This window comes from Schistocerca nitens, chromosome 2 (assembly GCF_023898315.1).
Source record: "Schistocerca nitens isolate TAMUIC-IGC-003100 chromosome 2, iqSchNite1.1, whole genome shotgun sequence".
Lineage (NCBI taxonomy): Eukaryota > Metazoa > Arthropoda > Insecta > Orthoptera > Acrididae > Schistocerca > Schistocerca nitens.
Window position 1 is genome coordinate 223,432,328 of NC_064615.1, and position 17,265 is coordinate 223,449,592.

Consider the following 17,265-nt stretch of genomic DNA (forward strand, 5'->3'; position numbering starts at 1 on the left):
AGATACAAAGGTTCAAAGTTACTGCACATAATATCCATTCTGAGGTGTAAATCTAGTTTCAAATGATGTAGTGAAAACATGAAAAGGGCTGTTGGGTCATCACAATGGTTCTGAGGTCACCAAACTATCTTTTTAATCGGCATTTTTTCACCAATAAAACTTTACGATGTATTGTCTTCATATAATGGACACTTCACATATATAGAAATACATATGCCCAAAGTGCTAATGCAGTGAGAAAAAATGGGCTAAAAAGGATCTTAACATGCCTGAAAAGAACTTAAAATTACTGGCATCCTTTGATGGTGGAAGAGAAGGGAGACTGTACCAATGGGAGAGATAGAGAGAGAGGAGACAGTGTTGGTGAGGGAGAGAAAGTGACAGGTAAAGAGAAAAAGAGATATATGAAGGCAATAGAAGAGGGAGTCAAAGAGTTGGTAGATATTGATGGTCAATCAGTTGGAGCAAAAGGGATAGGAGACAGTGGAAATTAGAAATACAGATGAATGGGAAGCATACATACGCTTGGGGGTTCTGGACCCTCCCAGACTGGCAAACTTTAAAAAATAGCTGTAGTAAGGGTGCATCCTGGACCAAAGTTTTAAACATAGGGGTGTAAGAGAAAATTTAGGCCTTCGCAGAATTTTTTTGCTGCTGAGGTATAGTGGAGACAAAGGCAGTGGGAAAGAAAGACAAAAGGAGACAGGGTGGTTGATAGAGGAGAGAGTGATGTAATGTAAACAAATGGGAGAAAAAGGAGACACTGGGAGATATATATATATATACAGACATTGGCAGTGAGAGGGAGATGAGGGAGATGCTGAGTATGAAGGCTTAACTACAAAGAGAGACTGGGTAAAAGGATTGGGAATGTTCTGTGTTAACATGTTTGGATGCCAAATGTGGAATGAGGATTGAGGCAGCTGGTTCACCACTTTTCTGTCAGAGTCTTTTAAAGAGGAATGTATTTACCTCTTCTATGCTCCAACGGGAGCATTTTTCCAATGGTTATATTTTTTATTTATTTATTTACACATCTACTTCCATACGACCAAATTGAGGTGCACAACTCCAAGGTCATGAAACTTGTCAGTACATGAAATTACAGTGTAAAAGTAATAACAGATAAAATAAAATGTTTATGGATCCAAAAAAAAAGTCAAGCCTTAATTGTAAGTAAACAAAACATAGAAATCAGTTTAATTTTCCAAGAAACTCTTCAACAGAGTAGAAGGAGTGACCCATGAGGAAACACTTCAGTTTTGATTTGAAAGTGCATGGATTACTGCTAAGATTTTTGAATTCTTGTGGTAGCTTATTGCTACACTAGTCTCTTCTCATATTGTTGAATGATCCTCACTTCTCATCAAACTACATTTTTACCTACTACCCCAACTTTTCTGCACTTTTTGCTTCATTTCAGCTCCCACTAAGCTATACATGTACATGCACACTCCACAAACCACTGCATGATGCATAATGGACAGTACCTTGTACTGACATCGGCAATGCCCTGCCCTATTCCCATTGCACATTTAGGGAGGGAAAATAAACCATCTGTGTGCCTCTGTATGCATCCTAATATTTCTTAGCTCTCCAAAAAGGAGATTTCCCTATAACCCTTTCATTGTTGTTCAAAGGTAAGGGAAGAATATTTTAGTACAGTACCTCATTATCACTAAAAGCACTGAAAGTGGAACACTGTTTTAGTTGAGCAAGAACAGAGAATGGAATTTGCTGCTCTTTCGTGATGGAATTGTCACACATTCATTTAAAATTGTTCGGGGATATCACAGGAAACCTAATTCAAACTGCTCAAATAAGGTTTTGTTGCTCAGTGTGTACTTTATGGCTTGTTAGTCTTGAGTAGTTCTTCTAGTTGGCAGTCACATACTTTTCATCCAACTTAATATAGTGTGTATGTTTCATCTTTGATGTTTGTGCCATAGATTACCAGTGAATGCTTTAGCATTTCATAGGTCTGATCAGCAGTGAACTGGTATTTTATCTTTAGCTTAGTATGTGAAAACTAAAACCACATCTCCTGTAGTTTCATTTACTTTACCTGTTGCTGGAGACTCAAAGGATCCTGTGTATATAATCTGTGAGTCTCTTCTGAGGCCAGTTAAACTCCTTATTGACTGTTTCCCATCGGCTTCGATCTATAAAAGAACAACTGAATTAAATTCACTCAAAAGAAATGAATGTAATCAACAGCATTGAAAATTAATGACAGGCTGGGAGGTGTGCGTAGATAGCTTGATCTCATTTATTGAGACAACTGCTTGCAATGATGAAGGTACAGTTGGAGGCACAGCAGCACATTATTTTGAAAAGAACTCATCTGTAACTATAACTTAAGACAAATAATACAAAGAAGGTATCAAAACTTTAATAACTAGTTACAACTTTTTATATTTACATATTAGCTGAAATGTTAAGTCTGCCTCTGCTACCATCATCCTAACAAAACTGTGTGCTGATGTTCATGGAACTGAAGACGTTTTAGGTTGGTGACATTTGTTGATGCACTTCTAATGTGTTCTCACATTGTGCTTGAAAAATTAAAAAATGCTGAGCTGCATGTAAATCACTGTACATTGCTTGAAGACAGAGAACACAACCACAAAATGCAAAGTATAAAAAGTGTTTAAAACATAGTGGCTGATAACAGTTCCATTATTTTCTGTCATTAGAAAGTGTTAAGTGTATCTGTTGGTACTTACGACACACATCTCATTAGCAACTTATTGAAACCAATGTAAGAATGTTTGATCTTGCTTTTGGATATGATTATATGTAGGAAGAATTACAAACAGTGTGTATTGAAAGGAGAAAACAAAATATTAAATGACATTTGTTCACTGATGGATGGTTAGTACTGATGCAATCATGAGAACCCAGTTACAGCTTTTATGATCACACCAGGTGTTGATCCAAGAAGGCATCCTGACACATCCTCCCCCCTTCCCTTAAAAAAAATGCTTTTCAGATTGTGGGTTTATCTGAACTGCAGTTTTTTGGAAGTGGTGCTAGACTCATGTACTAACCACTGACTAATAAATTATTCTTATTATATCAAGGCATTTTAAATATTTTATTCTTTTATTACTAAAATCCTAGACAACTGAGACACATTAAAAGTCAGAGTGACAGTGAGTTTTATTTATTGATGGGTTAAAGACAGTAACAAACTGTGACAGATCCTCCCTCATTTCCTCTACCCTACCCCCTGCCAGAACTGAACCCTGGATCCACACCTGATGCTACCGTTGTCAGTGTGGCACAGTTTCTAGTTGGGTAAGCATCATCCTGTCAGTCTATCCAGATAAATATCTTAAAATTACCTCAATCTTCCAGCTTTGTCAAGTGGTAAAAATCCACATGACAATGGCCAAGGAGCACTTGGCTGAAAGCTTGTGGGTTTTAACAATGTGCTGCAGCTAGAAGCTCAAAAGAATTTTATAATGTTGTTTGTATGTGTCATCATGAAACCATGAACTCATGAGGCTTTCATATTTATTTCAGTTTTTATTGTTAATAAATATTATAATTAATATGCACCAAATATAAGGCTGTCACTTATTTTGGAGTGTCTAGAATAAATTAATTGGCTTTATATTGATTTGTATGAAAATACTTGCCTCAGTTTTGTATTTTGCTGATTGTTTTCAGAATATTTATTGGTGATAACTGAGGTGTATCCCATATCCTTAGGGCTGCAATTATGCAGACTGTAGAGCATTCTAAAGTATGGAATTTGAGAAAAGGAAGCAATGATCAGAAGCAAATATTTCAAGCAGTATGGTGTTTTCAGTGAGGATTTCATGTGAGACACTGTTTATGTTTCATAACAAACAACAGATTAACTGGAGCAATTGATACCGTTTGGCCAACTTACAACCAGACTGTCACATTACACCCTAACATACACCTTGGGCTATGCTGGCAATCAGTATGTCAAGACATCTAAGATTTTGTATTCACTTTTGTTGCCTTTGCCATCTCGCAATCAAAATTATTACCCTCCAGCCTAACCAATATTTTGCACTATGCTACAAATCAGTCTCTCACCATAGCTTAAATTCCAGACTCTAAGATGAATGCACAAAAAATATTGTCGGTGTTCTGTTTTCTTCCTGTTTGCACATGTACGACTTCACATGGCGCATCATTACATTGTGGGAAAAACTGCACATCTGGCATCATTAAGTTCAGTCGGTGCAAAACAACTGCCTGCCACATTGATGTTGGTGGCATCGTATTGAAGAAAATATTCTGTCACCTGTGATTTAATTGCTAGTTAAGTTTCTGGACTGGTTGTTGAAGATGAAGCATTACTTGTTACATTAATTCCTAAGTTGCATTTAATGCATGATGCAACACGTAATCTAGGCATTGCAGGCTTTGTTGGAAAATGATGTCCCCCCCCCCCCCCCCCCCCGCCCCCTACCCACCCACCACACACACAAACAAAGTACTTTCCCAATAACACTTGAAGAACTGGAACTGTTGCCCAGAATGTAGAATGAATGAACACAGAAAAGTTTGGCAACAGATTTATTTCAACTGGACTGAATAGTTTGCCTTGTAGCCTTGGACACAAACTTACAAGGAACTGGGCCACTCATGGCACAGAGAACTGGCTAAAGTTCTCAGCAGAAAAGTTTGAGGAAATGATGTTGGTTTGCGTGAGAGAAGATTCATCAATATGCAACTGTTGACTTGGTGGTCATCCCTTTCAGTAGTTAATTTGTTAAGATATGGCATAAGTTGTTTATGTCAATAAACAACTAAATATTCATTGATGATCATAAGTTCCTTCTTTCAAGGAACTCATCTTACAGTCCTTTATGATCCACACAGGTTTGACGCTGAAGGTCAGGCATACACTTTGTGTACTCCAAATTGAGCAAGGTGAAATGGTGCCAAGACACTGGACTCGTATTCAGGTGTGTGACAACACGAATCTCTGACCAATCAACTACATTGCTGTTCCTGATTGATGTTTTTCTAGATTTCCCTGCATCACTTAAGTTGAATGCTGGGTTGGTTGCATGGAAAAGGCCATTTTCCTTCGGCAATATGAGTCTGTGCTCTGTCTCTTAATGACCTCATCACTGTTGATGAGAATTTGAATTCTATTCTTTTCACTAAAACAGTCTCCAAGCTAGTAATTCCATATTCACGCTATTGGAAATAACCATTACTGCTTTGATGAGCGTGAGGCTGAAAAAATATTTCTTTCTTGGTATTCAGGATAATCGCATTTGATCATTACCTATCCCTTGTAACCTCTGTTGGAAAATGAATGAAACTCTCCTCCCCTCATGGCACACCTCCCCCCAACCCCACCCCCCACCCATCAGCTTTCTCCAGCAACTTCCAAGGAACTAGGTCTCTCTCTGTGTCAAGTGATTCCACTGACCGTCTATGAGCAGCTTTATGCATTGTTTGAAGATAGTCTTGATAACAGTAAAGGAGTAGAGGAAGGAAGGATGATTAGAGTTTAACTTCCTGTCGACAACAAGGTCAGGAGAGATGAACCACAAGCTTGTGTTAGGGAAGGTTGGGGAAGAAAATCAGCCACGCCCTTTCGATGGAGCATCAAGGCATTTGCCTTAAGTGACTTAGGAAAACTATGGAAGTCCAAAATCTGGATGGCCAGAAGAGGATATTGATAATAGTAAAGCTTTGTATCAACATTTGTACAACGTTGGAGCTCAGTGTGTTTCAGCACAGTAAAAACTACTAGTACTACTACAACTATAAAAAAGGTAAAAAAAAGAAACGTTGTGTGGCAGTGGGGTACAATTTGCAAATGCTCGATTACAAATTCAATGGTCTAGAGTTGGGTCCCGAATCATTCTTAGAGATTTGTCGTTTAGCATTCTTGGAAAAATTCCTTTTGTCTCTATTTCGGTGCTTCGTTGGCATTGTGAGAAGTCACACTTGAGGTTGCAGTACGAATCCAGGTGCTCTTGGCGATGTATGGCTTGTGTCACAATTTACATGATGTTAAGCTCTGTGGATTTAATCGGAACTGTTTATTGGCAACCCAGATTAAGACTTTTCTCTGTTATACTATACTCTGAGGTGACAAAGGTCATGGGTTACCTCCTAACATTGTGGCGGACCTCATTTTGCCGGGCATAGTGTAGCAACTAGATGTTGCATGGACTCAAGCCGTTGGAAGTGCGCTGCAAAAATATTGAGTCATGCTGCCTCTACAGCCGTCCGTAATTGGGAAAGTGTTGCCAGTGCAAGGTTTTGTGCACAATCTGACCTCTTGATTATGTCCCACAAACGTTCGGTGGGTGCCCAAATCATACGCTCGAATTGTCCAGAATGTTCTTCAAACTAGTCGCAAGGAATTGTAACCCCGTGACATGGCGCATTATCAGTCATAAAAATTCCATCGTTGTTTCGGTACATGACATCCACGAAGGGCTGCAAATGGTCTCCAAGTAGCCAAACATCCAGAGGGCCCAGTCCACACCATTAAACACAGCCCACACCATTATGAAGCTACCACCAGCTTGTACAATGATTTGTTGACAACTTGGATCCATGGCTCCATGGGGTCTGTGCCACACTCGAACCCTCCCATCATCTCCCACCAACTGAAATCAGGACTCATCTGACCAGGCCACGGTTTTCCAGTCGTCTAGGGTCCAACCAATATGGTCACGAGTCCAGGGGAGGCGCTGCAGGCGATGTCATGCTGTTAGCAAAGGCACTCGCGTCGGTCGTCTGCTGCCATAGCCTATTAACTCCAAATTTCATTGCACTATCCTAACCGATACGTCCATCGTATGTCCCACATTGATTTGTGCGGTTATTTCATGCACTGATGCTTGTTTGCTAGTACTGACATCTCTACGCAAACACTGCTGTTATCGGTCGTTAAGTGAAGGCAATTGGGCACTGCGTTGTCCGTGGTGAGATGTAATGCCTGAAATTTGGTATTCCCGGCACACTCCTGACACTGTGGATCACTGAATACTGAATTCCCTAACGATTTTTGAAACGGGCTGTCCCATGTATCTAGCTCCAGCTACCATCCCGCGTTCAAAGTCCGTGCGGCTATAATCACGTTGCAAATCTTTTCACACGAATCACTTCAGTACAAATGACAGCCTCTCCAATGCACTGCCCTTTTATACCTTGTGCATGCGATGCTACCGCAATCTGTACAAGTATGATATTGCTATTGCATGATTTTTGTTACCTAAGTGTAAATCCGGCTAAGTAATGGCCGCAGATCTCTCTTATTTCTCACTACTCCGAAAACGATAATCAAAGCCCTGTAGCAATCCAACTACTTTCAGAAAGATCCAACCATTGGACACCACTTTCAACTAGCTCCTAACAACGTTGAAGGTAATCTCTACATAACAAAACAAGATACAATCTAACGTCAATAAGGTAAAGATTCGTACAAGAACATCGCTTTTCAATTTCCACGGAAACAAATGTCATTTATTGACTTCAATTAAATCTTGCCAAGTACGTCTCGTTCACTTAAACATCACCACTGGGCTAGCTACCAGGTCCGTGATCTGATATAAGGGCTCTGCCGACCAGACGTGAGCACTCTCACATTAAGGCAACATTCGCCTAGGAAAGTACAGACTTAGTGGTACTGGAAATATAACTTGACAAAACTCTCCATCACCAGCTGCCGGCTTCCGGACACTTAAAAAAAAAATACCTCCACTCCTGAGGGCTCATGATATGAATGCTGTTGATTAGGCCTATTCCCAAATTCGTGAGCTCCAGACCATTCCACAAAATTATTTAATATTCTGGCCTTCCTACTGATCTGAATCAGGGGCAGAATGTAGGCATTTTTAGTATCCATTTCCTGCTCCCACTTATGGAACTTCAGTAAGTTTCTGCATCCTGTCCGGCCTTTCGGAAGCTGCTATGTCTTGGCTGTTGGAGAACACCAATTGGGAAATTACGTGCCCCTGAGATCAGCCTGACCGCCACTCACTTACGAGGATTTTGGACATTTTGGCCCATCCTCTTCAGGCCGAACAAAAACTCCCTTTTCTCCTGCAAAAGGGAACTAGCAATTACGACCACGATGGGTAACAGAAATATCACACAAGCTTGGCCAAGAAATTAAACTATCTGATGAAAAGTGTCTGGACACCCCTAAGTAATATGGAAGTGACCATTAGATAACATGAACGGTGGACCCGCCAGTGTAAAAAGGAATGAGGGAGTATTGTGCCGTCAGTAGAGAAGTGGTAGAGTGGACACATAAAGAAAGCTGGTATTCTGCCTGCCGACTCGTCATGCTATCCAGCAGCATAGTTATACTGGATGGTTATGAACTCTAAAACAAAAAGAAAACGACGCACCTCGAAGGAATTATACGAATGGGACGGAAATCGGTAGATGCAGTGCTTCTTTTCTAAAAAAAAAAGTTTGAGGGTACTTCGACATTGGATATAAACCAGTGAAAACTACTTGTAACTGAAACATGGGATACCACCTGTCTGCTTTTAGCCATGACGTCATCAACATGTCGAACTAAAAAAAATGGTATCGGGCTCTTCAGTTGACTTCAGCTCAAATAAAGCAGGCGATACCGAGAAACACCCAAACATACAAGAGAATGTAGTATCGAACACTTCAGTTTACATCACCTCAAATGAAGCATTCGATTCCCATCAACCCCTGAACAATAAAAGAAAATGGTATCGTACAATTCAATTGACGTATAATACACCTCAAATGAAACAGGTGAGTCCAGTCACCTGAAATAAATCTTTCGCACTCTTCCAAGTTCTCAACATCGTAAAAATATTACTTTGTCGACGAAAAAGTTTAAGGGTACGCATCCCCCAGCGTTCCCCCAGAAAAACAGCACTGGGTAGTTGTAATGTACATGTACAAAGAAACAAATGATTATACAATTTCAAACTGGATGATTTATTCAAGAAAAAGAGCTTCACAAATTTAGCAAGTCAATAAAGCGTTTGTCCACCTCTGGCCCTTATGCAAGCAGTTATTCAGCTTGGCATTGATTGTAGAGCTATTGGACGCCCTTCTGAGGGATATCGTGCCAAATTCTTTCCAACTGGCACGTTAGATCATCAAATTCCCGAGATGTTTGGAGGGCCCTGCCCATAATGCTATAACTGTTCTCAGTTGGGGAGAGATCCGGTGACCTTGCTGGCCAAGGTAGGCTTTGACAAGCACGAAGACAGTAGTAGGAATTCTTGCTGTTGTGCGGGCGGGAATTATCTCGCTGAAATGTAAGCCCAGGATGGTTTGCCGTGAAGGGTAACAAAGTGGAACGTAGAATATAGCTTGTGTACCGCTGTGCTGTAAGTGTGCCGCGGATCCTGTTATGAAATCAAATGGCAGCCCACACCATCACTCTTCGCGATATTGCTGGTGACAGTCAGATTGGTGTCCTACCGCTGTTTGGGGCGGGTCCAGACACGTCTTTGAAACATATTCGCAGTTGCGAATATGGATTACCATCAGCTGTGTAATGGAATGACAATAGTGGAAGTTTGTGGCGGACCGGGACTCGAACCCGGGTTTCCTGCATTTTGCGAGCGTTCGCCTTACCACTTGGCTATCCGCGAACGACTCACGGCCAGACCCAAACTTCCATATGTCGTCAGCCATGCGTCTACAGCCTGTATTCGTACATCCATTATGTATGTTCCCGTACAGGGGAGACATTTTACTTGAAAATCGCTCGCTCGGAGTCGGCAGATAAATACGATATTGCAGTGCCTGTACTAATTCGAATTACGATGTAAAGTTCCTTCAGATATGCATATACAGTGTGGTCCATTGATCGTGACCGGCCCAAATATCTCACGAAATAAGCGTCAAACGAAAAAGCTACAAAGAACGAAACTGGTCTAGCTTGAAGGGCGAAAGCAGATGGCACTGTGGTTGGCCCGCTAGATGGCGCTGCCATAGGTCAAACGGATATCAACTGCGTTTTTTTAATAGGAACCCCCATTTTTTATTACATATTCGTGTAGTACGTAAAGAAATATGAATGTTTTAGTTGGACCACTTTTTCGCTTTGTGATAGATGGCTCTGTAATAGTCACAAACATATGGCTCACTATTTTAGACGAACAATCGGTAACAGGTAGGTTTTTTAAATTGAAATGCAGAACGTAGGTACGTTTGAACATTTTATTTCGGTTGTCCCAATGTGATACATGTACCTTTGTGAACTTATCATTTCTGAGAACGCATGCTGTTACAGCGTGATTACCTGTAAATACCAAATCAATGCAGTAAATGCTCAAAATGATGTCCGTCAACCTCAATGCATTTGGCAATACGTGTAACGACATTCCTCTCAACAGAAAGTAGTTCGCCTTCCGTAATGTTCGCACATGCATTGACAATGCGCTGACGCATGTTGTCAGGTGTTGTCGGTGGACCACGATAGCAAATATCCTTCAACTTTCCCCACAGAAAAAAATCCGGGGACGTCAGATCCGGTGAACGTGCTTCGACGACCAATCCACCTGTCATGAAATATGATATTCAATACCGCTTCAACCGCACGAGAGCTATGTGCCGGACATCCATCATGTTGGAAGTACACCGCCATTCTGTCATGCAGTGAAGCATCTTGTAGTAACATCGGGAGAACATTATGTAGGAAAACAGCACACATTGCACCATTCAGACTGCCATCGATAAAATTGGGGGCAATTATCCTTCCTCCCATAATGTCGCACCATACATTAACCCGCCAAGGTCGCTGATGTTCCACTTGTCGCAGCCATCGTGGATTTTCTGTTGCCCAATAGTGCATATTATGCCGGTTTACGATACCGCTGTTGGTGAATAACGCTTCGTCGCTAAATTACACGCGTGCAAAAAATCTGTCATCGTCCCGTAATTTCTCTTGTGCTCAGTGGCAGGACTGTACACGACGTTCAAAGTCGTGGCCATGCAACTCCTGGTGCATAGAAATATGGTACTGGTGCAATCGATGTTGATGTAGCATTCTCAACACTGACGTTTTTGAGATTCCCGATTCTCGCGCAATTTGTCTGCTACTGATGTGTGGATTAGCCGCGACAGCAGCTAAAACACTTACTTGGGCATCATCATTTGTTGCAGGTCGTGGTTGACGTTTCACATGTGTCTGAACTCTTCTTGTTTCCTTAAATAACGTAACTGTCCGGCGAACGGTCCGGACACTTGGATGATGTCGTCCAGGATACCGAGCAGCATACATAGCACACGCCCGTTGGGCATTTTGATCACAATAGCCATACATCAACACGATATCGACCTTTCCCGCAATTGGTAAACGGTCCATTTTAACACGGGTAATGTATCACAAAGCAAATACCGTCCGCACTGACTAAATGTTACGTGATACAACGTACTTATACGTTTGTGACTATTACAGCGCCATCTATCACATAGCGAAAAAAGTGGTCAACTAAAAAATTCATATTTCTTTACGTACTACATGAATATGTAATAAAAATGGGGGTTCCTATTGAAAAAAACGCAGTTGATATCAGTAAGACCTATGGCAGCGCCATCTAGCGGGCCAACCATAGCGCCATCTGGTTTCCCCCTTGAAGCTAGACGAGTTTCGTTCTTTGTAGATTTTTCGTTTGATGCTTATTTCGTGAGATATTTGGACCGGTCACTATCAATGGACCACCCTGTATATCCGAAGGGCCTATACAGCTGATGGTAGTCCGTATTCGGAACTCCAAATAAATTTCAGTGTATTTCATAATGCGTATAGTCACTGCAGACCATATCTGAAGGAACTTCACATCGTAATTCGGATTAATGCAAGCACTATAATATCGTAGACACATCTTTGGTCTGGAATTGTCGTAGAATTGTCTTCAGCAGTGAGTCCCACTTTGAAGTGTGTCACGATGACCAGCGAAGACGTGTCTGGAGATGCCCCGGACAGTATTGGGATACCAACCAGACTGTCGCCCGCCATACGGCTGGACATCCATGAGTGACGGGCTGGGGTGCATTTTTTTTTTCATAGCAAGACGCCTTTGGTTGACATCCGTGGCACCCTTACAGCACAGCGATATTCTACGCCCTGTTTTGTTGCCCTTCATGACAAGCCACCCTCGGTTGACATTTCAGCAAGATAATGCCTGCCCGCACACAGCGAGAGTTTCTGTTGCTTGTCTTGGTGCATACCAAACCCTATCTTGTCCAGCAAAGTCCCCGGATCTCTCCCCGATTGAGAACGCTTGGTGCACTATAGGCAGAGCCCCCCAACAACGCTTTACTAATTTGCTCAATTTGTGAAGCTCTTTCTCTTGAATAAATCTTCCACATTTTCTGAAATTGTCATCATATGTCTGTACATGTACATCACACCTACCGATTGTCGTCCCATTCGGAAGTTTCCTTCTAATTTCGTCGTGGTGTATAGTTTTCTTTTTTTTTTGGCTTAGAGTGTATTTTCATATTTGTCCTTCCGGCCAATCGGAATCAGAAGCGAAGTATGGGCATTTTCATTTTCCATTTTCTGCTTCTGGTTATTGCGTTGCTGTAAGGTGCTGCGTCCTGCACAGCCTCTCAGAAGTTTGTCATGGGTGTTGGATAACACTGACCGTCATTGGGAAATTACTTGCCTCTGAGATCAGCCTGGTTGGCTCTGAATGACACCCCCTTAAGAGGATTTTGGAAATTTTGGTCCATCACTTCAGGCCGAACGAAAACTCCCCTTCGTCCTTCAGAAGGAAACTAGCCCTTGTGCCCATGCCAGGGAACAGTAATAGCGTAGAGGCTTGGCTACGAAATTGTGTCAAAAGTAACGGGACACCCGTATGTTTTGTGAAATTGACCATTAGAGATCACGAGCGGAGGATCTGCCAGCTTAAAAGGAGGCTGGGAGTATTGTGTGGTCTGTAGAGAAGCAATAGTTGTTGTTGTTGTGGTCTTCAGTCCTGAGACTGGTTCGATGCAGCTCTCCGTGCTACTCTATCCTGTGCAAGCTTCTTCATCTCCCAGTACCTACTGCAACCTACATCCTTCTGAATCTGTTTAGCGTATTCATCTCTTGGTCTCCCTCTACGTTTTTTACCCTCCACACTGCCCTCCAATACTAAATTGGTGATCCCTTCATGCCTCAGAACATGTCCTACCAACCTATCCCTTCTTCTAGTTAAGTTGTGCCACAAACTTCTCTTCTCCCCAATCCTATTCAATACCTCCTCATTAGTTATATGATGTACCCATCTAATCTTCAGCATTCTTCTGTAGCACCACATTTCGAAAGCTTCTATTCTCTTCTTGTCCAAACTAGTTAACGTCCATGTTTCACTTCCATACATGGCTACGCTCCATACAAATACTTTCAGAAACGACTTCCTGACACTTAAATCTATACTCGATGTTAACAAATTTCTCTTCTTCAGAGACGCTTTCCTTGCCATTGCCAGTCTACATTTTATATCCTCTCTACTTCGACCATCATCAGTTATTTTTCTCCCCAAATAGCAAAACTCCTTTACTACTTTAAGTGTCTCATTTCCTAATCTAATTCCCTCAGCATCACCCGATTTAATTCGACTACATTCCATTATCCTCGTTTTGCTTTTGTTGACGTTCATCTTATATCCTCCTTTCATGACACTGTCCATTCCGTTCAACTGCTCTTCCAAGTCCTTTGCTGTCTCTGACAGAATTACAATGTCATCGGCGAACCTCAAAGTTTTTATTTCTTCTCCATGGATTTTAATACCTACTCCGAATTTTTCTTTTGATTCCTTCACTGCTTGCTCAATATAGAGATTGAATAACATCGGGGAGAGGCTACAACCCTGTCTCACTCCCTTCCCAACCACTGCTTCCCTTTCATGTCCCTCGACTCTTATAACTGCCAACTGGTTTCTGTACAAATTGTAAATAGCTTTTCGCTCCCTGTATTTTACCCCTGCCACCTTCAGAATTTGAAAGAGAGTATTCCAGTCAACATTGTCAAAAGCCCAAGAGGACGCCATCATCCTTTAATCATACAGTAAATCTGCATGCCCTCGGGAAAAATTACGGCCGTAGTTTCCCCTTGCTTTCAGCCGTTCGCAGTACCAGCACAGCAAGGCCGTTTTGGTTAGTGTTACAAGGCCAGATCAGTCAATCATCCAGACTGTTGCCCCTGCAACCACTGAAAAGGCTGCTGCCCCTCTTCAGGAACCACACGTTTGTCTGGCCTCTCAACAGATACCCCTCCGTTTTGGTTGCACCTACGGTACGGCTATCTGTATCGCTGAGGCACGCAAGCCTCCCCACCAACGGCAAGGTCCATGGTTCTTGGGGGGGGGGGGGGGGAGAAGCAATAGCGTGGGAGCATAAAGAAGGTTGGTGCTGTGCGCGCCGACTCGTCGCGCAGTCCAGCGCAGTTATTTGCGCCTGTGGGTGTACATGGCGAATGCTAGGCAGACCACTAGCCGAGGTGCAACAGGGCCACAGCAAGTGGTGTGTGGCGTACACTGCGGCTGATCTGCAGTCTTCCTCACATGATGTTACAGAAAAAAAAATTTCGAGTTTCGCAGCTTCGTTTGTCAGCTTCACGGTGAAGTGCTTATCATTCTGATAAAGATCATAGTTATTATGATATTTCGCATTTAATCGATGGACTGCATGGGATTCAAAGATAGGACAGGATATGGGTTTATGTCTACATCTACATCTACAGCTATAGTCTTCCAACCACCATGAGGTGCATGGCAGAGGGTACGTCACATCGTACCAGTTATTAGGGTTTCTTCCCGTTCCATTCTCGTATGGAGTGCGCGAAGAATGATTGAATGCCTCTGTGCGTGCAATAATTAATCTAATCGTAGCCTCACGTTCCGTATGTGAGCTACACGGTAGGGATTTTAGTGTATTCCTAGAATTACCATTGAAAGTCAGTTCCTGAAACTTTGTTAATAGACTTTATCGGGATAGTTTACATCTATCTTCAAAAATGGTTCAAATGGCTCTGAGCACTATGGGACTCAACTGCTGTGGTCATCAGTCCCCTAGAACTTAGAACTACTTAAACCTAACTAACCTAAGGACATCACACACATCCACGCCCGAGGCAGGATTCGAACCTGCGACCGTAGCAGTCGCACGGTTCCGGACTGCGCGCCTAGAACCGCGAGACCACCGCGGCCGGCCTCTATCTTCAAGAGTCTTCCATTTTAGTTCCTTCAGTATGTCTGTGGCTCTCTCCCACGGACCAAACAAACATGTAACCATTCGCGCTGCTCTTCTCTGTATACGTTCAATACCTGCTGTTAGTCCTACGAGGGCTATTCGGAAAGTAAGGTCCGATCGTTCGAGAAATGGAAACCACAGCGAAAATAAAAAAATGTTTTATTTGCAACAGTTAGCTGTACCTTCCAGCTACTTCTCTACATAGTCGCCGCTCCGACTTTGATATAGATCGTAGCGTTGTACCAATCTTCTAATACCCTCATAATAGAAGGCAGCCACCTGATCGCTCCGCGAATTTTCTACGCTAGTCTACAGCTACAGCTGTGCCAAAATGTTGTCTCCACAGACAGCGATGCATAGGAGCAGAGATGAAACTAAGGGGGAGCCAATTAAGGGATGCATTGTGGGTGGTCAAACACTTCCCACAGAAAACACTGCAGGAGAATCTGCATTGCCCCTGCAAAGAGCAGCCGAGAATTGTCATGAAAAACGAAACGCTTAACAATTGTGTTATGTGGACTGCATGACATCAGGCGAAATCTCTCACCGGGCCGTCATACTTGGCGCGAGAGACTGCTTTCTAGGCATGTTTTCGTGCTCACTGTGCACTCAGAACTGGAAAGAGCAATGTGACGCGATCAATGGGCATACTAGGAGGCATTACCAAACACATCTATGCAAAACTTTATCGGATTTTCGCTGCGGTACCATTTTGGGTCCTATCGGACCTTACTTTCCGAATAGCCCTCTTATTTGGTACAGGTCTCGCATACGTGAGCAATATTCTAGAATTTTTGTGTATTTTATGTATATTAGGTATACATCACTGCATATGAAATGCAGCCAACACACTGAATTCTTCTTTAAACTGTCTGCAATCTCGAGAAAATGGATTCCACATAGCAGGTTCACTCGCACACACTAATGATACAGCGAGAATGAAATATTCATAACATCCATTGCTTCTTCCAACAGCTCAAGATATCGAACCGAATTTTTATCAAATGATAGCACGCAACGATGAGAGTACTTTGCCACAGGGTTAACTTGCAAAACTGATTTATCACCTGTGATAAATTTTTCAGTGGAATAATATGATTTTTTAAATGTTATCGATAGCTGGTGAAATGAAAATCATTGTAGTTTTGCAGCAGCGTAAATGCAGAAAAATACGTGTTTATTTTTGTAACGAGAATGTACTTTCTCGTAACCTTTTGATGTGATTTGTCCTCAGTTCCTCGTATACTACACCATTGCCTTAGAATTTTGTGGGGGCTAAAACTGCAAAGCATGTTAGTAAAGTGACTTAGCTGTTTTTTAGCAACAGAAACAAATTTTAACGTGTCAAGCAGAGAATGTTAATTGTACTCAAAATTCGCGACTGTTGATGCTTCTCTGGAAAAAAAAGAAAAGTTATTGGCAGGTGAAAATAAATCGCTGCTTTTGTTATATATTCAGCGGAATCGTGTGAATCCTGTAACCCAGTGTGCTTTTAATAATGAACAGCTCGTTCTGAAACTTAATGAAGTTTCTTTGTACACCTGAATGGTATGAGAAAGTAATAGATGACGCTGTGTAAAACGCCCAGATATTTTTGATTATACAGCGTGAAAGTTATTTAAACCCACAAAATATGGGAGATTGCACACCAAACAAACATTTTTCTCTAATGCCAGATTTTTCTGTAAGGATTTTTTAAATTGGTAGAGAGTTTTTCGAATCAAAATTAAACTAAGAAACCCTGGGAGGTTGCATGAGACAATGAATACACCTTCTCTAATGTGTTTTTGTGTGAGGACAAAAAGTAACGCAAACAAGTTTCAATTCTTTGTTACTAAGACACAACACAATTACTTCAGTTACAGCAGAGGTTCAAAAGCACTGGCCTTGTAAAGAGAGGTTACACCGATGGGTCATGTTTTGTCTAACATGGTCAAAGACTGCAGGAATGTTCTTAATTCCTACTACTGCTGCTGATACTATTCAAGCAAACAGAATCTCTTCTGATTCAACAGGCTTTTCTTAAATAAAGTTGCACCTTTCCCCTCACCCAAAAAT

At 41.9% G+C, this 17,265-nt stretch overlaps 1 protein-coding gene across 1 annotated transcript in view; it reads right to left on the minus strand.

Annotated features, from left to right (window-relative positions):
• LOC126235946 (ankyrin repeat and SAM domain-containing protein 4B) overlaps positions 1-17,265 on the minus strand; it is a 274,987-nt gene that overhangs the window by 13,178 nt on the left and 244,544 nt on the right. The window contains exon 6 of the mRNA XM_049944917.1: positions 2,066-2,162. Within this exon, the coding sequence (XP_049800874.1) occupies positions 2,066-2,162 (97 nt within the window). The remainder of the gene's footprint in view (positions 1-2,065; positions 2,163-17,265) is intronic.